At 43.7% G+C, this 24632-nt stretch overlaps 1 protein-coding gene across 1 annotated transcript in view; it reads left to right on the top strand.

Annotated features, from left to right (window-relative positions):
- The window catches only part of GDPD5 (glycerophosphodiester phosphodiesterase domain containing 5), a 93259-nt gene that overhangs the window by 57479 nt on the left and 11148 nt on the right, over nucleotides 1–24632 (top strand). The window contains exons 5-13 of the mRNA XM_044668922.1: nucleotides 692–790; nucleotides 1827–1920; nucleotides 4891–5036; nucleotides 7580–7662; nucleotides 11700–11850; nucleotides 13659–13877; nucleotides 14418–14575; nucleotides 14902–15049; nucleotides 20995–21077. Coding sequence (XP_044524857.1) covers nucleotides 692–790; nucleotides 1827–1920; nucleotides 4891–5036; nucleotides 7580–7662; nucleotides 11700–11850; nucleotides 13659–13877; nucleotides 14418–14575; nucleotides 14902–15049; nucleotides 20995–21077 — 1181 coding nt within the window. The remainder of the gene's footprint in view (nucleotides 1–691; nucleotides 791–1826; nucleotides 1921–4890; nucleotides 5037–7579; nucleotides 7663–11699; nucleotides 11851–13658; nucleotides 13878–14417; nucleotides 14576–14901; nucleotides 15050–20994; nucleotides 21078–24632) is intronic.

Genomic DNA, 24632 nt, shown 5'->3' with positions numbered 1-24632 from the left:
CCTTCCTCCCTTTCTCTCTCTCTCTCTCTCTCTCTCTCTCTCTCTCTCTCTCTCTCTCTCTCTCTCTCTCTCTCTCTCTCTCCCCCTCCTTCCCTCCCTCCCCATTCCCTCTCTTTCTCTCTCTCTTTCTCTCTCCCCCCAGAAACAGACTCTTTTCTCATACTACCATTTTTATCTTTCCTCTTTGTTGTTATCACTTTCAAATACGTATTTCACAGGAGGCTGCTAGGCTCAGTCTACAGCTTTCCCAAGCTCCGAGATAAACTACCCTCATCCCACCCAGGGACCCTGAGGGCTTCACCTCAGTCAGCCTCAGAGCTCAGCCTGAGCACGGAGCCATTTCTAGACACTGACCCCAAAGGGTGTTGCGTGTATGCTTTGGCCCCCTCAAAATTGAGGTGGGTGTGGAGGTTTGGAGTCTGGCAAAATGGCTCTTCCTCTCCTTCCCTTCTCTCCATTTACACACACACACACAGAGCTACTCACACCTACATGCAAAATCACACACAGGCACACAGTCATTCACATATTATTGGGCCTGGTTGGACAGTCATACACAGTCAGATACCCTTACCCACAGCTGCATGTCCATGCACCAACATCCGCAGGGGGAGTGCAGGGAATGGGCTTGCCTGGGAGCCCCGCTGCCTCTCTGGGGGCCCTGATTTGACCCCGGCCCCTCTTCTTGCAGGTGGCGCTGACTGTGGCCTTGATTGCGACCCTCGTCGCCGTGTCCTCTGTAGCCCAGCTCTGGGACGATGAGTGGGCTGTGCTGCTAATATCATTGCAAGTGAGTAGTGGGTTCCCACATGGCCCAGAGCTGCTGGGGGGCGGGAGCGGTGAGGGCAACCTGCACCCAGTGACTTTGGCTATGTTGGAAATTCATAGAGTGGGAGGCCACCAAAAGTCAAGAGCTGGAAAGATGGTCCTTTAGAAGTCCTCTAGTTCAATGGCCTTGTTTTACAGATAGAGAAACTGAGGCCCAAGCAGAGAAGGAATTTCCCTAATGTTACTGAGCAAGAGATTAACAGAGCCTGTATTCAAATTCAGTTTTCTTGATCCTGAGTCCCTGGTTCTGTCCATTGTACCTTCACATTGGGATCAAGTTCAAGATTTGCTGGGGGTTGGATCTTTGTAGAATGATATAATTTTCAGGCCTAGAAGGACCCTTAGACCATATCTAATCCACCCTTCTCAGTTTACAGAGATTCCCAAAAGGAAGTTGATTTTCCCAACGTCCATAGGGAATGTGTATCAGGAAGCAAGGACTAGAAATCCAGGTTTTCTGTTACTACATTTAATCCTAAAATCTCCAACCTGAAGGAACCTCTTAAGTCACCTAGTCCAACCTCCTCGGACTCTAGAACCTCTTCACAGCCTTCCTTCTTGCTCAGCCACCTCCGGTCATGGCCAGCCTTATCACCTGTCAAGACAATCTGTTCTATAGTGGGAAAATCTTGGTTGTTAGAACGTCCTTTATTGTGAACTATAATCTGCCTCCATGTAACTTCCTCCTCCTCCCCGTTTGTCTTTCTTCTGTCTTCATGTGCCGAATGGCTCGAGGGAGAGTTCCCGAAGCCCACTCACAAGTTGTCCAGAAAGCAGCGTGTTTCTTCCATAGCTTTTCCCAGATAGGCCCTGCTGTCTGGACCTTCCTGAGAGGAGAGAAGCAAGCATGTGGGTGGCCGTGGGAACCCCTTCTTTCATCGGGCATAGGATAGGGCGGGCTGTAAACTGACAGCCCTTTCCCCTCTGCTCCCTCTGGGATTGGGGAAATCCATGTGTGCTGCAGGGCTAACCCGTGAAGTGCCGTGTCTCTTCTGCAGGGCACAGCCCCATTCCTGCACGTCGGGGCCCTGATCGCTGTGACCACTCTCTCCTGGATCGTGGCAGGCCAGTTTGCCAGAGCTGAGAAAGTCTGTGAGTAAAAGACATCCTGGCTGTCCCACTAAGGCTCTTGTCTGGCTCCCAGAGATGGAAGGTGTATGCATGGGGGCGCTACTTTGGAGTTTCCTGTTCTGCTCATTGAATTTTAGACCATCAGGGCTGAAAGGGGGCCTTAAAGGCCATCCTGCTTTACAGAGGGTGACGGGGGTGGTGGGGCAGGGAGTGCAGTGCCTTAGACCTGAGAGAACTCAAGAGACCCACCCCCAGACCCCTGCCACTGACCTTCCCCAGATCACACTGGGCAAGTCGCACAGAGAGAGGGGGTTGAATGAATGGTCACAGTTTCCATGTCTAGATCATTGTAATGTTTATGAAGTACTTTATATACCTTGTCCTCCTAAACAGACATAGAGCACTCTTGTACATGCAGCCTTTCTTGGTGCATCACCTCCCCCTACCCAACCACTGGTGCCCTCCCTCCCAAAACTATTTTGAATTTAACAATTTTATTAGTAGTTATTTCCTTTATTGGTATTCTACATGTTCACATGTGTAACATAACATGTTACATGTAACAAATACATACCTAACATACTCTTTCCTCCATTAGAACATCAACTCCTTGCAAAAAAATTGTTTCATTCTCTGTAATTGTGTCCTGCACCTTGTCAGTTAATAAGCACTGTGTCAATTGATTACTCGGTAGAGAGAGACAGACAGACAGATACATAGATATATAGATAGGTAGATGGATGGACAGATGGATGAATAAATAGAAAGATAGATAGACAGATAAATAGGTATGTAGATAGGTAGATGGGTAGATGGATGGATGGACAGATGGATGAACAGATGGATGGATGGATAGATAGATAAAGATAGATAGATATAGATATAGATATATAGATATAATATTGTAGGATCCTCACGGGAACCCTGTAAGGTAGGTAGAGTCATTATTACCCTCTCCATTTTATAAATGAGAAAACCAGGGAAGTGATTTGCCAGAGGTCAACTAGCTAATAAGTGTCAAAACCAGATCTCTTGAATTCTCTCTCTCTCTTTTTTTTTTTCCTCTTGGCCCTGATCATTTAGGGCAGTGATTCCCAAAGTGGGTGCCCTCGCCCCCTGGTGGGTGCTGCAGCAATCCAGGGGGACAGTGATAGCCACAGGTGCATTTATCTTTCCTATTAATTGCTATTAAAATTTTTAAAAATTTATTTCCAGGGGCACTAAGTAATATTTTTTCTGGAAAGGGGGCAGTAGGCCAAAAAAGTTTGGGAACCACTGATTTAGGGGAAAGGCACCGGATCAGCAATTTTTATCAGCACAGGAAAGTCCCGGTGGGAACTCCTTCCATGAATGTAGATTATCCATCCTTCTATTAACTTACAGTCATAGAGAGTTACCTGGGACATTGAATGGTTCAGTGAATTGCCCAGGGCTACCATGTGTCAGAGGCAGAACCTAGGCTTTCCTGTCTCAAAATCCAGCTGCGCCATATTCCTTTTCCTCTCTCAGAGCCCTCTCAACTGCTCCATTAATGGTGGTCCTCTGAAATCAGGCCCAGAGAGGGGAAGTCTTGAGCCTAACTAAGGACTTGCTAGGACTCCCTGGCTCAGGACCTGGTCCTGGCTGGACGATGAGGCAATACAATGGAAAGTGCTCCAGACTCTGGCAGAACATCTGAGCTCAATTCCAGAATGTACCCTCTATGAAGCCCCATAGCTCTGGGCAATTCAGCTCACTAAGGAAGCCTGGGTGCCTATCGGTAACAGCCGAATACTCACTCCTAATTTTTAGTTTAGAGGAAAACATTTTGTAAACCTTCTCTGCTGTTGTTTTTCCTACTGCTACTGTTTTTGCTGGAATTGTTATTATTGAAGATGGTTTTCAGGGACACCATTAGTAATTTACAAAGAAGGGACTCCTTGTTCCTCAAGGTATCTGTGGGACACAAATATACACAGCAGTCTATTTAAAACATCCACCTTGTGGGTTTGTTTTTGAAATTCAGCGTTGCCTGTTTATCACATCCTCCACATTGTGTGGATAAGCCCATGAGTACATGAGTATGTGTTTGCAAACCTTTTGTCCCACCACCTTCCACCAAAGAAAGGGAAGGGGAAAAAAAATCATTTGTTGTCTCCCCATCTCTGTCATCTGGCCAGTGAAAGACAATCCAGGTTCCCTAAGTGCCACCTTTCTCCCCAGAGAGGAAGGAAAGGGCCTGCCCTCAGCAGCCAGGGCCCGTCTTTGCTCTGCGTGCCCTGTTATAAGAGATGGGGGAGAGGGTACAGGAGACACCACAAGGAGGGAATACAGGGATTTCGCCCCTCACTTGAAACTGTCTCCTGACGGAGCATAGGGTCATAGATTTAGAACTGAAAGGGGCTTTGGGTTTGTTTATCCCAATCTCCTCATTTCACAGATGGGGAAACTGAGACCCAGAAAGATCACACGAGTATTTAATGGTAGCAGTGGAATTTAGGCCCAAAGTCCTCTGATTCTGTAGCTCACTGCCTCCCATGGCCCCTGGCCTGAAGGGAGAGCTCATTGTCTTGTAAGATTAAAAATTAATATCCAATACTCCAAGCATTATATTTAATAAGATTTATTAATAATAACTAAAATGAAAAGCTAGAATAAAAAGGGTGCTAATCCAGCCGCAGTCGAAAGAGGAGAACGAGGGCAGGGTTACCTACAACTATATACAAACAACGTAACAACGTAACTTGGGGACAAAAGAGGAGAGGGATGCTGGGAGATGTAGTTCAAAGGTACAAAATTTCTAACTACAGTCCTTATGTGCCAGATGTCCATGTGAGTAAATGTGCTGGAGACAGAGATAGTCGGATGAGGACTTCATGCACAAGCAGGGGGTAGCAGAGTGACTCTCCAGGATTGAGGTCAAAGTTGGGGAGCAGTTCTGTCATTGCCCAGAACCCGGGGTGCATTCTCCTTCTAGGAGGGCTTCATGGAGTCTCTCCTCTGTACCTTCAGCCTCACAGATGGTCATCTTCACTGCCTACTTCGCGGTGGTGTTTGTACTTTACCTGGTCCCCCTCACTATCTCCTCTCCCTGCATCATGGAGAAGAAAGACCTGGGCCCCAAGCCAGCCATCATTGGCCACCGAGGAGCGCCCATGGTGAGTGGTATCTCGCCTATTGCTAACTTCCCGGAGTGGGTGGCCAGGAGAAGCCAAATTATTCCAGCCCTGGAAATCCCAGAGCCCTGGGTGCCTCCGCAGGCTTCAGGGGAACCTGCAGGAGCCCCATTGTGGGAAGACCAGACCAGAGAAAATTCGTTGGGTCCAACTATCTCTGTTTCCGTGCTGCCCTCTTGTGGCAGTTCTGGCTTTGATGTCTGATTGGCACCAAGCAAAAAAAGAGTCTTGGACATGTAGAATTAAGATCTAGAGGTAGTCATAGTAACTAACCTTAGAGACACTATCTAGTCAGAGGAACTGGGTTCAGATCCTGCCTCTGCTTAATGATAAAGAGGGGCAAGTAAAGAGAAGCTTCCTTCCTCCCACCTTCTCTCCCCTGGCGCAGCCCCTTCTACTTGGGAACAGCTCTGGTTGGAATAAAGGGTTTCCTTATCAAACTAAAATTTGCCTTCACAGCCACAAGCACTTCTGGGGCCACACAGTCCAAATTGGATTCCTTTTCCATGACACATGAAGCCAAGAGAACTTATGTGACCAACCCCAAAGGCCACACCTAAAAGTTTACCTCATACTGTTGGCTTCCAAGGAATGAACTTTTTGGTGCCAGAAATTCATGAAACTCTCTCTTATGACTGACTTTGAGGGACCTTAGAATCTTGAATGTCAGAGCTAAGAGGGACCTCTCTCATCAGTGAAGTCATACATCCTTAAAGTGTCAAAAAATTACAGAAAGACTATTTGGTATAGTTTAGTTTAGAAAGCCTCAACCATTCAAAGAAACTACCTCTAATCTGCATCCACCTCAGGTCAAGATTTGGCCAAAATGGGGCCAGGAAGGAAAACCAAAAGCAGGGGAATGTTGCATTCCAGCCCACACATTAGGATCAAAGTAGCATCAGAAGAAGGACCCAGGTATCTAGCTTCCCAACCCTATGGCATCATCATCATTAGCAACCTTCTATCTCAAAAACCTTATCTCCTTATAAAATTCTTCTTTTAAGCCCTCACCTTCCATCTTAGAATCAATACTCTGTATTGGTTCTAAGGCAGAAGAGCAGTAAGGGCTAGGCAGTGAGGATTAAGTGACTTGCCCAGGGTCACATAGCTAGGAAGTGTCTAAGATAAAATTCTTATAATAAATAAATTTTAAAAGAAAGTAATAAAAAAAAAAGTACTCTGACCACTTCTAACTCCTGTGTTTTTGATTCTTAGATCCCCTTGAAGCTCAGACATTCAGTTCTAAATATCTTCCAGCTCTGGAATTATGTGTTCTAAGGTCCCTCCCAGCTTAGACATTCTAGATTCTAAGGAACTGTTCAGCTCTAACAGTCAAGGTTCTAAGGTCCCTTCCAGCTCTGACATTCTAGATTCTAAGTTTCCTATGCACTCTTGACATTCTAGGTTCTAAGGTCACTCTTAGCTCCAACATCCTAGATTCTAAGATCCTTCTTAGCTTGACATCCTTGGTTCTGAGGTCCCTCTTAGCTCTGACATCCTAGATCCTAAGGTCTCTCTTAGCTCTGACATTCTAGATTCTAAGTTCCCTCTTAGCTCTGACATTCTAGGTTCTAAGATTCCTTCCAACTCTGATACATCCTTTCCAAATTTACCATTCTATAATGTATCTGAATGTCCCTTTGCTAAGCTTCTTATTAATCCTCACCACCACACTGAACTTTATAGTCTACCAGGTTATCAGTGAGTATAAATAACCTGGTCTCTCATGTTTTCTTTTCTTCATCTGTAAAATCAGGATAATGACACTTGCCTTGCTTACTGCTGGAGACTCAGTTTCTCCCAGCTCAAGTGGGAAATAAAGGTTTAAAGTGACACCTTCCTCCCCACCTAATAGGGCTCTCTCAGAGCTGCAGGGGACAGGATGCTCTTTTCTCCCAACGTTCAGTGGCTTCACTCTTCCCATCCTATCTCTGATCAGGCATCCCATTGCCTCTAATTCCTTCAAACTTTGGGCCAGGATTTGGCCAAATTGGATCAAGAGAGGGAGACCAAGAATAAGGGCAATGGTCCCATTGAAGTCATAGCAAGATCCAAGTAGCCTCCAGAAAAAGACTTACGTGCTGGGTCTTCCAGCCTCACAGCATCACCATTGGAATGATCCTTAGGGACCATCTAGTACAACCACTTTTTTTTTTTAACCCTTCCCTTCCCTCTTAGAATCAATACTATGTATTGGTTCTAAGGCAGAAGAACGATTGTTAGCATTGTCTCCCTCTTCCAGTTACCCTTTAAAAAATGAACATATTTGTGGTGTCCCTCAATAGAATAGAAGCTCCTTGGAAGCAGGGGCCATTTGGATTTTGTCCTTGTTAGCATGGCAAAGGGGAGAGAATTGCACATAGTAGATACTGAATTGAACGGAGTCAATATTCATAACCACACATGCTAACTCTGATTTAATGGGGTGCTTGTCTGGAAAAGGCAGCGCCTGGGGGGTGTCCTAGAAAATCACAAGGGCTGTCCTGGAGATGCCTCACATTCTCCTCTTGTGTCTTCCTTCCCAGCTGGCTCCAGAACATACGCTGATGTCCTTCCAGAAGGCCAAGGAGCAGAAGCTCTATGGGGTCCAAGCTGACGTGACCATCAGGTTTGTGGGGCAGTGACTGGTATCTTATCTCTTCCCAGGGGTGACCTGATTTCAAATTGGGTCGTACCCTCAAATCGCAGAATCACATTTTCCTTTGGTGGCAACATCGACTTAGATTTCTAAGATGCCAGAGCTAGGAAGGACTTTTAAGGTAAAACTGGGCCAACCCTCTCGTTTTATCAGTGAAGCTCCCTGATATCCACAGAGAGGAAGCGACTCCCCCACGCTCACAAAGCTAGATCGGGATTAGCTGGTCTGTCTAGCACACGCCAACATGCACGCACACACTCAGGTGAATACAGAAACACAGATCTTCACACACATACACACATGCATAGACATTCAGACACAGAAACACGTACATACACGTTCAGGTGCTGGAATCTCAGGCTTACAAGACACATTTTCTTATGGCTGCTTTTTCCTCAGTGCGTTTGATCTGTCCGGGATCCTCCACAATACACACATACACATAAACTCACAAAATCACCTGCAGGGCCAGCTAGGTAGCACATTTGATAGAGAGCCAGACCTGGAATCAGGAGGGCCTGGGTTCAAATTTGGCCTCAGAAACTTTGTAGCTGTGGACCCTGGGCAAGTCACTCAGCCCCCATTGCCTAGCCCTTACTGCTTTTCTGTCTTAGAATTGATACTAAGACAGAAGGTAAAGGTTTAGAAAATACATACACACACTCACACAGATTCCTTCTAACTCTGACATTATGTTCTTAAGGCCCTTTGCAGCTCTGACATTCTGTGTTCTAAGGTCTCTCCCAGCTCTGACATTCTCTGTTCTAAGGTCTCTCCCAGCTCTGACATTCTCTGTTCTAAGTTCTCTCCCAGCTTTNGGATTCTAGGAATGACTGAGTCTGATTACTGTTCAGCCAGCAAATGAGAGATCTGAAGAGGTGGTGTATGGAGCAGCGGTGGGGTGGAGGAATGGCCTTAGCTAATTATCAAGGCACAGAGAAGATAGCTGGATGGATGAACCCATGGGTTAAGGTTCTAGTCAAAGGCCAGAATACACAGAATAATTCTGGCTTAGATCCATGAGGAACTGAACACAGACTGAAAGCAGTCCATAATGGGACCTCCGAGATCATTCCGTCTGCCTTCTCGGCCTCATCTCTCCTTCGGCACGTTTTCCCTTTTATCTGAAGCTCAGATTTGATTAAAGTCTTCATCACTGTGAGAGTTAGAGGGACAGGACGTCGCTCTCTGAGCACGAGGTAGCGGGAGCAGGGCGCAGAGGGCACAGGGGCGAGGGCTGCTAGAACCGGTGTAAAGGCTTTAACGGGCATTCGTGCCCGGCCAGCGTGGCTTCCTGCAAAGTCTTTACACCGGGGAAAGGGAATCTAGAACGACTGCCACCAATACTCTCCCAGGGGGCTGCGGGAGAGGACCTAAGAGTATATACAGTAGAAACTCATTTTATGTAAACTTAACACATGCAAATTCAGGGATAGGTGATCGGCAATCAAAAAATAAAGTCAGGGAGGGGCGGTAGCTGGGTGACTCAGTGGAGTGAGAGTCAGGTCTCGAGATGGGATTCAAATCTGGCCTCAGACACTTTCTCGCTGTGTGACCCTGGGTCACTTAACCCCATGGCCTAGCCCTATATTGATTCTAAGACGGAAGGTAAGGGTTTAAAAAAAAAATTAAGGCAGGGGACAACTGAGTGGCTCAGTGGATTGAGAGCCAGGCCTAGAGATGGGAGGTCCTGGGTTCAAATCTGGCCTCAGACACTTCCCAGCTGTGTGACCCTGGGCAAGTCACTTGACCCCCATTGCCTACCCTTACTGCTCTTCTGCCTTGGAGCCAATACACAGTATTGATGATAAAGGGAAAGGGCTAAAAAAAAAAATAAGAATAATAAAGGCAGAAAGATAACATTTTCTGATCACTTCCTAAATCCAGGCCTTTGCCTGAAGAGCTGGCCTTGAAGGGGAACCTACCGTATCCCAAGGCAGCTCAAGCCCCCTGGGTAGCTTCAGTCCTTGGGAAATTTGTCCTCATGCCAGGTCTAAGGTCACTTCTCTGTCATCGAGAGCCGTCCTTCTCGTTCTGTCCTCTAGAGCCGCAGCAGGCATGGAACCCCTCCTCCATGCGCAGCTCTTCAAACGCCTGCAATTAACAGTCATCCTTCTCCCGGGCCCAAGTCTTAAATCTTCTCTGAACACCCCCCACTCCTTTGTCTCATTCTTATATAGCATAAGCTCGAGGCCCTGCTCATTCTGCACCCAAACCTGGTCATTTTCTCTCTGGCTTGTGAATGCCCTTCCTAAATATGGCACCTGCAACTGATCCTAATATGCCAACCGTGGTAGAGTTTCTTAGGACCACCGTCTCCTCTCTAGCCCCACTTGTCCCACTTTATACTCGTGGAATTAATTTTTTTGACCCAAGTAGAAGGTTTTTAATAGTAATAATTTAATCTTAGTTTTATATAGTAATTTAATCTTAGTTATATACATAATAATTTAATCTTAGTTTTATGTATAATAATTTGATCTTAGTTTTATATAATAATAATTAAATCTTACTTTTAGATAAATAATAATTTAATCTTAGTTTTATATATAATAATAACTTAATCTTAGTTTTTAAATATAATTTAATCTTAGTTTTATATATAATAATTAAATCTTAGTTTTAGATAAATAATAATTTAATCTTAGTTTTATATAATAATAATTTAATCTTAGTTTTATGTATAATAATTTGATCTTAGTTTTAGATAAATAATTTAATCTTAGTTTTATTTATAATAATAACTTAATCTTAGTTTTAGATATAATTTTTTTTAAATTTTTTAAACCCTTAACTTCTGTGTATTGACTTATAGGTGGAAGATTGGTAAGGGTAGGCAATGGGGGTCAAGTGACTTGCCCAGGGTCACAGCTGGGAAGTGTCTGAGGCCAGATTTGAACCTAGGACCTCCTGTCTCTAGGCCTGGTTCTCAATCCACTGAGCTACCCAGCTGCCCCAGTTTTAGATATAATTTAATCTTAGTTTTATATATAATAATTAAATCTTAGTTTTAGATAAATAATAATTTAATCTTAGTTTTATATAATAATAATTTAATCTTAGTTTTATGTATAATAATTTGATCTTAGTTTTAGATAAATAATTTAATCTTAGTTTTATTTATAATAATAACTTAATCTTAGTTTTAGATATAATTTTTTTTAAATTTTTTAAACCCTTAACTTCTGTGTATTGACTTATAGGTGGAAGATTGGTAAGGGTAGGCAATGGGGGTCAAGTGACTTGCCCAGGGTCACAGCTGGGAAGTGTCTGAGGCCAGATTTGAACCTAGGACCTCCTGTCTCTAGGCCTGGTTCTCAATCCACTGAGCTACCCAGCTGCCCCAGTTTTAGATATAATTTAATCTTAGTTTTATATATAATAATTAAATCTTAGTTTTAGATAAATAATAATTTAATCTTTGTTTTATATATAATAATTTAATCTTAGTTTTATATATCAATAATTTAATCTTAGTTTTACATAATAATTTAATCTTAGTTGTATACATAATAATTTAATCTTAGTTTTATATGACAATAATTTAATCTTAGTTTTATATATAATTAAATCTTAGTTTTAGATAAATAATAATTTAATCTGTTTTATATATAATAATTTAATCTTAGTTTTATATAACAATTTAATCTTAGTTATATATAATTTAATATTAGTTTTATTTAACAATAATTTCATCTTAGTTTTATATATAATAACTTAATCTTAGTTATATAATAATTTAATCTTAGTTTTATTAATAATTTAATTTTAGATTTATATAAATAATAATTTAATCTTAGTTTTATATATGTGTATATATATATATATATATATAAAAATATATATATGTATATATTTGGTTGGAGTTAAATCTAGATAGCTCAGAGCACTCACCCCCACTTTGGGTACACCCTGGGGCATGGTGGGCTCCTTGGAGCTCTGGTTCCAACAACTGAGAGACAAGACCCAAGCTATGTACTGAAAGGGACCTGCCCTTCTCCCCACAGCCTAGACGGTGTCCCATTCCTCATGCATGATGCTACCCTGCGCCGCACAACCAACGTGGAAGAAGCCCTCCCGGAGCTGGCCCGCCGGCCCGCCTCCATGTTCAACTGGACTGACCTGAAGCAGCTCAACGCAGGAGAATGGTTCCTCAAGGTGTGTGTGTGTGTGTGTGTTTCCAATGGAATCAACTGAGAGTTTGGGGTGAAAGCGAGAGAAGACCCTGGGGAGAACTTATCAGGCACCTAATATGTGCTAGGCACTGTGCTAAACACCAGGAAAAGAAAGGAAAGAGGACAAAGGGAGGGAGGGAGACCCTGGACAAGTCACTTAACTTTGCTCAGCCTCAGTTTCCTTGTATGTTAAAGCCCCTACTTCCCAGAGTTATTGTCCATGTCAAATCAAATGAGATATTGTCTGTACAACTCTTTGTAGTCCTTAAAACCATATAAATGCTTTAAATTGGTATTAGTTTAATTGATATTATTTTATTTAATTGGTATTAATTTCCTCATTTTCCCTATGTCAAAGAACTCATAGGTTTAGTCTCTGTACCTCAGCTTCCCCAGAGCATTTTGTCAGGATCCTACCTTTGCCCCAGCCCATTCTACTTCATTTTCTATCCATGTGCCTGCTCCAAACTTCCCTGCCCATTGAGGGCAGAGCTGCTGGGTCCTTTGGCATTTGCATAGCATGGAGCCTGGGTCCTCTGCATGTCGTGGGCACCTAGGAAATATCTGTTGGATTTAATAGAACATCACGGAATGTATGTGAGGGTCAGTGTGTCTGGGGTCCAGAGGATCTGTAGGAGGAGGAGGAAATGGAGAGGCCCTGGGAGAGTTAGAGCACCATTCATGGAAGGGGTGAGATTTGATCTGGGTCTCAAAGGAATGGGGTTGAGAGACATGGAAAGGAGGCTATTTCAGGCATTAAAGAACATGCCTTAGTGGAGTAAGTAAAACTGGGGAGGTTTTTAACGCTAGGCAGAACCTTTACCCTGAGGTCTGATGGGGAGCTTAGCACTAAATGATTGACTGACAATGCCTAACATGAAGTAAGTATTTAATAAATGTCTTTTGGGGGTTGGCAAATGTCGAGGGGGGAACTAGAAGGAAAGGGAACGAGAGCCAATAAGAATGCATTTGTATTCAACAAAACTGATGAAAGGGACAAAATCCTAACAAAGAGTAGGGAGAACCAAAAAACCCCTAATTTAGGGGGAAACACTAAAGACATAAATGAAAGAAAGCACAAATCTAATTTTCATCTCTTTAACTATGAATGGATTAAACAAAAATGACAAATTAAATAGGAAATAAATGCTTATTGATTCAAAAGGGACGTGATGGAGAAGTCGGATGTTCCATGGAACTTGTTTGAGACTAATATGTGTGAGAGTTGTCCCCACAGGAGAATCCTGGGTTCAAATGTGGCCTCAGATATTTCCTATCTGGGTGACCCTGGGCGAGTCATTTAATCCCCATCGCCTAGCCATTATGACTCTTCTGTCTTGGAAATGGTACTTAGTATTCATCCTAAGACAGTGTGAAGATGGGATTAACTCTCCCCTGCCCATTTTTAGATTTAATCGTCAGAAGCTATACATCCCACTTCTCCTTAAGTATGGGGAGGTCTATGACCCACATGTACAATAGTGGGTGACAATCAGAATCAACTGATTGCCCCCTGGGCAGTCCTAAGCAAAACTTTAGCTGTAATTGGTCCATGTAAAGTGGAAGGAAGACACAGGAAGTGACGAAAGGAAGGGTCTTTAAAAGTGGCAAGAACTTCCTGTGAATAGATTTTTCATCTTCAAACTTGACCTTGGAGCAGTCCAAGGTCCCCAGCTTAATTTTAAATCTTACAACAGAAGGTAAAGGTTTTAAAAAACAAACAAACAACAACAAAAAACGAACCAAGGCCAACCTGTATTGTGACTGACTGTAGACCCTCTGTGCATATAGACAGACCCCTTCTGGACCGTGCGCTCCCTGTCAGCCTCCGACTACAGGGAAGCCCAGAACCAATCCATCTGCACACTGACCGACCTCCTGGAATTAGCCAAAGGGAACATGACCCTGTTGCTCAACCTCTGGGAGCTGCCCCGTGACCACCCCTACAGGAGCACCTTCTTCAATATCACGCTGGACACTCTCCTCCGCTCTGGCCACCCTCAGCACCTGGTGAGCCCTCCAGGGAGCCCAGCTGGGCTGCTCAGCACCCATAAGGCTGACCCCTGACCTCAGGGAGTGCTGGGAGTCGTGCCCTCGCCTTAGCTGCCCCTCTGTCTGCCAAGCAGAGAGAATGACCCTCTCCTCCACTCTGTTGTGGCTCCCTCTCTCCTCCGTGTTCCGAATGGTCCCCTGATATCCTCCTTGTTCCTCGGGTTCCCAAGCTCTGCCCAGAAGCACACTCCCTCCCTGGCCCCCTTCCATCAAATGTCCACCATTCACTGGCCATGGCTCAGACCTCTGTTGGGTCTCAACCACTCTTGCATCTCAGGAGATGGGAGGAAAGAGAGTCCGACTAGAGGCCACCACCACCCCTGTCGGTCCTTCTCTGGGCCGGGGCTGCCACAGGCTGACCTTGGCTTCTTGGGTCAGGGCGGAGATGGGGAAGAACCTGCCTGAAAAGCTCGCTCGAGCCCCAATCCCAGTCCCACCCCGAGCCTTGACCGTGGGCCCTTTCTTCGCTCCCCCCACCCCGACCCTGCTGTGATCCAGGTGATGTGGCTGCCCAGCAGACAGAGGCCGCTGGTCCAGAAGGTAGCACCGGGCTTCCAGCAGACCTCAGACGTCAAAGAGACGGTCGCCAGCCTGCGGCGCGGGCACATTCAGAAACTGAATCTCCGTTACACTCAGGTCTCCAGCCAGGACATCAGGTACGGCCGTGCTTTTTCCTTCCAACGCCTTCTCCCTCCCACTGGCTCCAGGGAGACCCCAGAGCATGTGGGGGGACGCTGTCCCCCGTCTCCCCATCTTCCCCATCTCCCCCGTCTCCCCATCTCCCCCATCAACCCATCTCCGGGAGACTGACTGTGTCGCTGGGCAGAAAGAGCATCCCACAGCCGAGGCGTGATAGAAAGAAACACCAGATGGGGGCCAGGAACTGCCCCTGACTCCCATGCCCCCTCCCCTTCTCTGTGAAGCGAAGACCCCCGAGAGCCTCCCGTGTGCTTTATTCACTCTCCCCTGCTCCCCTGCTCAGGGACTGCTCTGCGTGGAACCTCAGCGTGAACCTCTACACGGTCAACGAGCCCTGGCTCTTCTCCCTCCTCTGGTGCTCGGGCGTCCAGTCCGTCACGTCCGACAACTCCCACACCCTGTCCAAGGTGCCTTCCCCGGTCTGGATCATGGTAAGCCTGGCAGGCCCCAACACAGGGGATGTAAGAGAAATTAAAAGACGTTTTTGGGGGGCAGCGAGGCAGCTCAGTGGATGGAGAGCCAGGCCTAGGGAGGGGAGGTCCAGGGTTCAAATGTGGCCTCAGACACTTCCTGGGCAAGTCACTATAACCCCATTGCCTAGCCCTTACCCACTCTTCTGCCTTAGAACTAATACACAGTATTGATTCTTTTTTTTTTAATTTTTTAAAATATTTTTCCATGTTTACCTATTTTGTTTTCTTTCCCTCCCCTCTCCTGGATCCATTAAGCACTTCCACTGGGTTATACAAATGTTATTGCTTATAACAGATTCTTTTTTTTTTAATCTAAAGATATTTTATTTTCTCAGTTACAGGTAATCATCATTTTCAATATATGTTTCCCAAAATTATAAGATCTAAAGCAGTGGTTCCCAAACTTTTTTGGCCTACCACCCCCTTTCCTGAAAAAAATATTACTTAGCACCCTGGAAATTAATTTTTTTTTAAATTTTAATAGCAATTAATAGGAAAGAAATGCACCTGCGGCCATCACTGCCTCCCTGGATCACTGCAGCACCCACCAGGGGGTGGTAGCGCCCACTTTGGGAATCACTGATCTAAACCATTTCCTTCCCTCCCTCTTCTCGGAGGGGGTAAGCCATTTGATCTGGGCCATCCATGTATTATCATGTAAAAACCCATTTTCACACTGGTCATCACTATAAGAGCACACTCATAGAAAGCCAAAACCCCCAAATAAAACACTAAAGGAATCCATCAGCTCTTTCTCTGGAGGGGGATAACGTTCCCGTCATCAGTCTTTCAGGATTGTCCCAGAGCATTGCCTTGCTGAGAGCAGCCAAGTTTTCACAGATAATCATCGTCCAACATTGTCCCAGTATGGATTCTAAGACAGAAGATAAGGTTAAAAAAAATAAAAAAGACATTTATTAGACACCGACATAAAAGACAGTTGCTCAAGGAACTTAGATTCGAATGGAGTAACACATACGAGATGCCAGGATTGAGGAAGGGTCTCCTTTCCCCTTTTCTCTATTCCTTCTGTGGGTGTTTAAAAAACCCTTTTCCTTTTTTTCCTAGATCTGTGATTATCTTGGTGTAGGGAACTCCCTCTGCCATTGCAGACTGGTGGCTGTCCAGTGACTTGGAGTCTGGGGGGCTTTTTGAGGGCACTGAGAGAGTAAGAGCCTTGCACAGGGTTAGCCGGGTCTCGTGCATCCAAAACTGGGTTTCAGATCCACTTGGGGGGAAATACTGGAGACACACGGAAGAAAACACAAATCTGATTTTCATCACTTTGAATGGGAAGGGATTAAACAAGAGGGACGAATGAAATAAGAAAGAAATGCTTAGGAAGGAGAGCTCAGAAGACACGTGGGGCTTGGGGGCCAAGTCTGACCTATTTCTGTCTGTCCCTCTGTGCATACAGACGGGAGGCCCCTTTCCAAGGCTGCTCCTCAGACCTCTTCATCATCATCATCATTCTCATTTCTCAAGGTCACTAAAGCGAACAAAGTGCTCTTTAACAACCCTGTGAGGGAGGGGATGCATCTGCCGTTTTCTCCATTTCCAGATGAGGAAACGTGTCCAGGGTCACACAGCTAATAAGTTCCAGAGCTGCCAGGAAGCAAACCAGAGTTCCTGACTCCCCAAATCCAATGTTCTTTCTATTTCTGTAAGCAAGTTCTTAAGAAAAGAACCATAGAGTCATAAATAGAGTGCCAGAAGGCATCTTAGAGATCATCTAATCCAACTGTCCCATTTTACAGATAATAAAATAATAAATATAAGAATATAATATAAAATAATAAATCACATATAAGATCATAGATTTAAAGCTAAAAGTCAACCTTCAAGGCCATCGAGTCCAACTCCCTTATTTTACAAATGAGGAAACTGAGGCTCACAGCAGTTAAATGACTTGCCCAGAGTCACGTGGGGAGGATACATCAGGGTCAAGCTTTGATCCTACACCCTCTTGACTCGATGGCCAGTGCTGTTTCCACTTTCCCATATATGTGTGCTTTGCGGAGTCAAGTGTCCTTCCAGCTGCCTGATCCGGTGGTCTGTATCTCACCTCTGCCAGACATGTACGAAGAAGTATCCAGCCCGACACCCTAGTCTTCACTGGCCACAGTCAGCTTCCTGGGGTACCAGCTTCCCTTTGGAGCCCACCCAGAGGTCCTTTGCTTTCAGCCGCACCATCTAGGAGCAGGGAAGATCTCAGACCATCTCACTTCTGATGCTGAATGGCTCTTGTCTGTCTTTTTTCAAAGATTCCCCCGTAGAAATCAGTCCCGATATCTCAAGGACCACAGGCGAGGTCGTTTTTACATTTCATAGGTACTGACGCGGTGCTCAGGCGGTCCATCTTTTTCTTCCTCTCACTCTGAGATCCTCCCACCTCCCTTTCCAGTCAAATATTTCCTGAGTGTCACCATGACATATTACTTCTGGAGTATGCTGAGCATCATCTTTGGAAACACACTACCTCCTGCTTCCATTCCTCTGGTTATCCATCGGTCCAGGTGGAGTCATCCTGCAATTCTGATTCTTTGCAGATGGTGGCATGCCAAGATTCTCCAGTTGAACAGCAACAGAACATTTGTGTTAAAAAAAGTTTTTTTTTTTGTTTATAAAAACAGCTCAGCCTTCAAAGCACAGCACTAATTCCCCCCATGCTATGCAGTCCCCACTCTAATTCCGAGCTCAATTCATTGGCTGCCTTCATTGTCTTCCCTGGACCAACTCAGTGATCATCTGCCACATGTCACAGTATGGAAATTAACATTTTTCATCCATTTAATGTTCCCTGTATGAATTGTTAAGCCAGTCTCTTTCGTGATCAGAGTGGCTTGATGCAGTGGCTGCGATATCATCCCCAGACAGGTACATCTAGAAGACCTCATCCTCTTTAGAAAATTGTTCTTCCATATGGACCCTGGACAGAAAAAGACATTTAGTAGGCATACCCATTCCTGTTCTATGCCTCTCTTCATATTAATAATCAAGATATGGTTGAATCAAACTCAGCAAGCATTTATTAAATGTCTGCTCTATGCTAAATGATGGGAATACAAAGATAAAAAAGAGACCATCCTTGCTTTCTTTTTTTTTTTAATTAAAAAAAAACCCTTACTTTCCATCTTAGAATCAATACTGTGTCTTGATTCCAAGGCAGAAGAGTGGTAAGAGTAGGCAATGGGAGTTAAGTGACTTGCCCAGGGTCACACAGCTGGGAAGTATCTGAGGCCAGATTTGAATCCAGTGACTCCTGTCTCTAGGCTTGATTCTCAATCCACTGAGCCACCCAGCTGCCTCCTTATATTCTTTTTTTAAAAAGAATTTTTAGAAAATTAATATTAAAAATTGTTTTTTACATATACTGGGGGGTGGTTAAGATAGGAAAGTGAGGGGAAAAGAAGAACTTATATTCTTCTGAGGGAATCAAGTTATCTTTTAACTGGAATTCTGAAGGAATATTATCTAACTTGAACATGCCCCTGTAGGACAGTCTGGGTTTTGCTATTTTGAATAAGTTGCTTTTTTCCCCTTTGCTTTTACTTATTGATTAATTGTAATCCACAAGCCAATAAACAAAGTAGAATCCTAGGTTCTCTGCAGTCTATCATGTTCTGTTGTAGAAAATCATTTTTAAAAGCCTGCCTCTTCCCTTCTTATATCATCAAGGATGCCCTCAATACATTGATCTAGATGTAGAACTAGAAGGGATCTTAGATACCAGCTGGTTCAATCCTCCTCATTTTCCCAGGAAGTCACTAACATTGACATGCTCAAGGCCACACCAGTAATAATTGTCCAGGGAAGACAATGAAGGCAGCCAATGAATTGAGCTCGGAATTAGAGTGGGGACTGCATAGCATGGGGGGAATTAGTGTTGTGCTTTGAAGGCTGAGCTGTTTTTATAAACAATTTATAAACAGGATTTGAACCCATGTCCTCTGACTCCAGAGTCAGTGTTCTATCTGCTGTACCACTCAAACCTCAAACTCTTAAAAAACATTTTTTTATAAAGATGAAAAAGTAGACATGAGAATCAGTAATTCCTAATGCTCTCTTAGTGCCCTTTTTTGGGGTGGTAAATCCGTGATTAATCTTTGTGAACTTGGTCAGACTCATCTTCATTTCCCAACTTTATCTTTTTATGGGTCATTTTAACTTTTTCAGACAGCACATCTCAAGGGCCCAGGTCTTTGGGTCCAAAACATGGTGATTCCCATAATCGTTGATAATAAGAATAGATCCTTAGAGAAGCACAAATAGATCCCTTTTTCCTCTTTGTTGACTTACTCTATCATCCTCTATCCATGTTCTTTGAGTGATGTGACTGAGACAACCCTGTTTTTTACTCTTTTTTTTTTTTTTTTTTTTTGAGGCTTATCATCATCCACCCATCTCTAATTTTTACAAATGAGTTAGTGTTCTAAACCAACACTGCCCTTGGCTGCCATCCCTCTCGGCTTGGCAGAATGGTCAGTTACCGTCTGGATAAGGTGGTTTCTGCGCCCATTTGATTTCCTTGTCGTTATGCCTGGTTTACTCTGGTTCAGCCCTTGCAGGAAATGATCATAATCAAGGTCAGTCTTTGCCTCCTGATTTCCCAGTTTTCAAGTTTCCAGTATTTGTGGCTCCAAGGTTGGTCAGCTTCAAGTTGTTAGTCAGATAGGTGTGTTTTTTTTTTTACCTTCATGAATATTTCTTCCAATAAATATTGATTTTGACCTTTATTGATATGATTCCCACACCTGTAACCAAATCGTTTCCTGTGTATTGAAATATAACCAGTTTCTTTTTCTTTTTTTTTCCATTTTGTTCCATGTTCACAGCATTCAAAGCCTTCCAAATCTTGAAGAGCACCTTTCTGGGTGGTCTCCATACTTTGACCTCTTACCCTAACCAGGTCTTAAACCTTAACCATATTTTCCTATAAATTTCTTTTCATCTTCTCTGCACCCACTTTCTATTTGAAGCCTCTAAGAATCAGGGAATAAGTTGCCTTGAATCGAAGGGTTTTTTAAAGTCTTCATAGAGCCAAAAAAACCAAAAGGCAACTTGGGTGGGCTTTTGCAGATTTTTTTCTTCTCTTAACTCACCATTTTAAAAATTAATGACCTTGAACATAAAATGTTAGCTAATGATTTCCAAAGAAGATTCCTAATACAATATTTCTTTTTTTTTTTTCAAAACTTTATCTTTTGTCTTAAAATCATTACCTTCTGGCAAGCAATCTGGGGGAACCTGTAGGCCCCTTCTCAGAAACATGGTTTTTAAACACAGAAAATATGTTCAGATTACAAAGAAAACCAATTATATCATAATACTTATTAAAAAAAATTTTTTAACCCTTACCTTTTGTCTTAGAATCAACACTATGCATTGGTTCCAAGGCAGAAGAGTGGTAAGGGTGGGCAATGGGAGTTGAGTGACTTGCCCAGGGTCACCCAGATAGGAAGTGTTTGAAGCCAGATTTGAACCCCAACACCTCTTGTCTCTAGGCCTGGCTCTCTATCCATTGAGGAACCCAGCTGTCCTTTTTTGTTTTATTTGCTTATTCTCTCCTCCATTAGATTATATATAATTATATATTATATATGTAATTATAAATTATAATATAAGCTCCTTAAAAGCCGGGGATGTCTTTTACTTCTTTTTGTATTGTCAGTCTAGTGCCTTGTATGGAGTAGGCACTTAACAAAATATTTATTGAGTTGAATGGACACTCACAGCACCCAGACCCTATCTCTAGACACAGACCTTCCTGTGACATTTCTGGGTATTTGCCTGTCCTGAGACAGAGGCCCGGGGACCCCAACTGAGGAAGATGGTGAGGTTGTTCCTACTTCGGAGTCTCGTTCAGATCACTGAGTCCTTCAGGTATCTTGATTGTTTTCCAGGCCCCGGATGAGTACTGTCTGATCTGGATCACGGCTGACCTGGTCTCCTTCACACTCATTGTGGGCATTTTCGTACTTCAGAAGTGAGTAATGTTGGGTCCTATCCTTTAGCCTTACCCCAAACCCCACTTCCTACCCAGCAAGGACCAGGCCTACCTTGGGCCATATCTCAGGGTCCTTTCAGCTGTGACTTTTATTGCCCATTAGGATTACTTTGGGGACCTTGGACCAGTCATTTAATTTGTCCAAGCTTTAGCTTCTTTTTTAAAATGAGGAGATTGGTCTAGATCAGTGGTGTCGACATAGAAAACCATAAATGGACATTATCTATGTTTTATTATATTTGTCATTTATTTTGTTAGACCTTTCCCAATTCTCTCCAGTCTACTTAAGTAAGCATTAGGTGTTTGCCATTCCTGCTCTAGATAGTTCTCTAAGTTCTAAATCCTTTCCATCCCAGAGTTTTCTTCTTCTCCCTTGTAGCCAGAGGTCAAAACCCCAGACTCAAACTCAATATATATGGGGGGAAAAACCTGGAGTCAAAAAGATTGGCCCCATGTGTGCCTTGTGTCTCACAAAGTGGTGAGCTGGAATGAGCCATGGACTTAGCATTGGAAGACCAGGTTTCAGATCCCAGAATGACCTTAAACAAGTAATTTTCTGTCTGTAAGCTCTTATGCAAAATTGGCCTATAAGTCTTTATCCAGCCTTCCTCCCAGAATCGAGTGTGATGGACCACTTGAGAGAATCCAGAAACTTTATTTAAAGAGGATCATTAATAATAATAATAACATTTGTAGCTGTGCCTCCATTTTAAAAGCTCATCTTTTAAAAGTTCTTTGTAATCTACAAGAGGTCTTAAGAAGAGAATGTCTTATAATGGACTTGGGAGGAAGGCATCCTGCCACCAACACAAGTGGATACAGGGATCTGCTTCATGTCTTAAAGCCTCATTTTCTCTCTGTGAAATGAGGATAATAATGCCCAAAGTACTTGCCTTTTAAGATTGTTATGAGGCTCAAACAGAATTAAAAGGTAAAGTGTTTTTGCGAACTTTAAACCACTATAGAAATATTACCTATTACTACTATTATTATAACTGGTTATCTAAACCCTTTAGGGGTTTAACTTATTTAACTTGTTATTAGTTAATTAATTATTCATCTATTAGATTTATTATTAATTTGTTCATTTAGGGAATTAACGGTTTATGATGTCCTTTATCGTTTTAAAGTGATTTGTAGTTTACTAGATACTTAACACAATTTGTGAGCCCTTCTACTTTTTACAAGGCCCTTTTCTGTTTTCAAAGTTCTCAATAGTTTTCAGAGCGTTTTTTCTTGTCTATTTTATGTCTACTGTGTGCCAGGCACTGAATTAGATGCTGGAGATATAAAAACAAAAATGAGACCATCTTTGCTCTTAAAATGTTTACATTCTTGTGGGTGCACAGAGTTATCTCAGCAGTTAAATTTTTAAAAATAATTATATCCCTTTGAAAATATCCCCGAGAGTCTCCTTGTTCAAGGAGAGCCTTTTTTTTTTAAACCCTTAACTTCTGTGTATTGGCTCCAAGGTGGAAGAGTGGTAAGGGTGGGCAATGGGGGTCAAGTGACTTCCCCAGGGTCACACAGCTGGGAAGTGCCCGAGGCCAGATTTGAACCTAGGACCTCCTGTCTCTAGGCCTGACTCTCAATCCACTGAGCTACCCAGCTGCCCCAAGGAGAGCCTTTTAAAATTGCATTTGGTGTATTGGTTCTTCATTGGAGATCTGAAGTCCTCTACCTTTCAGTCAGTTGTGTGACTAGGAATGTGTTCAGTTGCAGAGAATCATTGGCAGAAACCTGGGCAAGTCACTCAACCTCTGTTTGCCTCAGTTTCCTCATCTGTAAAATGAGGATAATAATAGCACCTACCTCCCAAGCATTGTGAGGATCAAATGAGATCATAATTGTTTCGCTCTTAGCACAATGCCTGGCACATAGTAAATAGTAAATAAATGTTTGCTATCAATATCACCCTTTTTATTATTATTATTATTCTCCTTATTCTCATAATCATCGTCATTGCTTTTCTCAGAATCCGCATCATTATTATATCTTTATTGTCATCATTATTCTCGTTGCTGTTGTCACCCTCACCATTATTCTTGTTTTACATTATCAAGGTTGCCCTTGGCCATACTTAGGACCGTAGGGCCCGTCTCTCCTCTCCGTTCTCCCACGTGCACCCCCGTGGAGTGGACAGTGCGGGGACGAGCCCTTTTGTAGAGTGGGGAAGTCACTTAACCAATTGTCCTGCCTCAGGGAGGCAGCCACAGGACCCGAGCTGAGAAGGATCCCCATTCTCCTGGGTCTCTCTCAAGGGTTCTTTTCACCCTGTCACATCCTTGTCCCAGAAGATGTCGGGGTGAGCTGCTGCCCCCCCTTTCCCCATCCCCAACCTGTGAAATGCCATCTTTCCCCCCACCGAGGGCTGCAGGGCCACCTTCCCAAGGACTGTGCCTTCAGGAGGCAGCGGGGAGGTGTAGCCTGGCCAGGGAGAGAGCAAAGAGCTCTTGGGGCAGTGTGGGGGGAAGTTGTCCCCCACTGGCCCCGGCTTGGGCCCCAGCATCCCCTCGCCTTCTCTGACCGCTGTACCTGTCCCTCCTCTCTTTTCTGCTGCACTCGGGCCTCTCTCAGCTATCACTTGATCAGGTAATTCTGCTGATGCCTTTCTTTCCTCCCCCCACTTATCCTCTGTCCTTCCCATCCCTTATTCCCCATCACTTTTCCTTTTTCCCTCCTCACCCTCCACTTCCTTCTACCTTGTGACCCCTTCTATCTACTCCCTCCTTCCTCTCACTTTTTCCTCCTATCATTTTCTCCTTCTTTCTCACTTCTCCTTCCTCTATGCTCTTCTCATGTCCTTTTCCTTCTGTCCTGATGGGGAAGGAAGAGCCCTAGAAACCTTGATCTGGCCCAGTTTGGTCCCTGACTTACTGTATGACCTTGGATAAATCACTCCTCTTCTTGGGGGCCCCATTCTCCCCATATAGAAAATGAGGATTCAGATCCCTTCCAATTCTGGGAATCTCCTATTTCTCTCCTCCCTCCCTTTTCCCTCTTCTCAGAGAGCTCTTTCCTCCATCCTATCTGCCTCCTTTTCCCCTTGGATAGGAGAACTGCCCTCATCAGAGAGATGCTGAGGGGAAGGGCAGGGACTAGATGGGGAAGAGGAAAAGCCACTGCTATTTACAGGCGTCCCCACTGGTGATTTCTTGCAATCTCAAAAAGAAGAGAAGGCTGTCTCAGTCTCCCCGCTTCCCCTTCCCAAGAATTTTCCTTCAGTCCCTAGGCCTAGACTGCTTAATCATTTTTGTCCTGGACTCCTTTGGCAGTCTGGGGGAGCCTGTGGCCCCCTTCTCAGAAGCTTATTTTTAATTGCACAGAATAAAATACATAGCATTGCAGAGGAAACCTATTATGTCAAAATACAGTTTTTATATGTATATATTATTTTATATATTTAATATAATATACACATGTAATATATTTCATATAATAATAATTTAATAATATATTTATGCATACACTTAAAACTTTTTTTTTAAGCTCCCAGACCCCAGATTAAGAACCACTGCCCTAAGCCCCCTCCTG

Source organism: Gracilinanus agilis, chromosome 3 (assembly GCF_016433145.1).
Source record: "Gracilinanus agilis isolate LMUSP501 chromosome 3, AgileGrace, whole genome shotgun sequence".
In the NCBI taxonomy this organism is placed as follows: domain Eukaryota; kingdom Metazoa; phylum Chordata; class Mammalia; order Didelphimorphia; family Didelphidae; genus Gracilinanus; species Gracilinanus agilis.
Note: the sequence above shows the minus strand (reverse complement) of the source record. Positions and strands in the feature narration are given on the sequence as shown.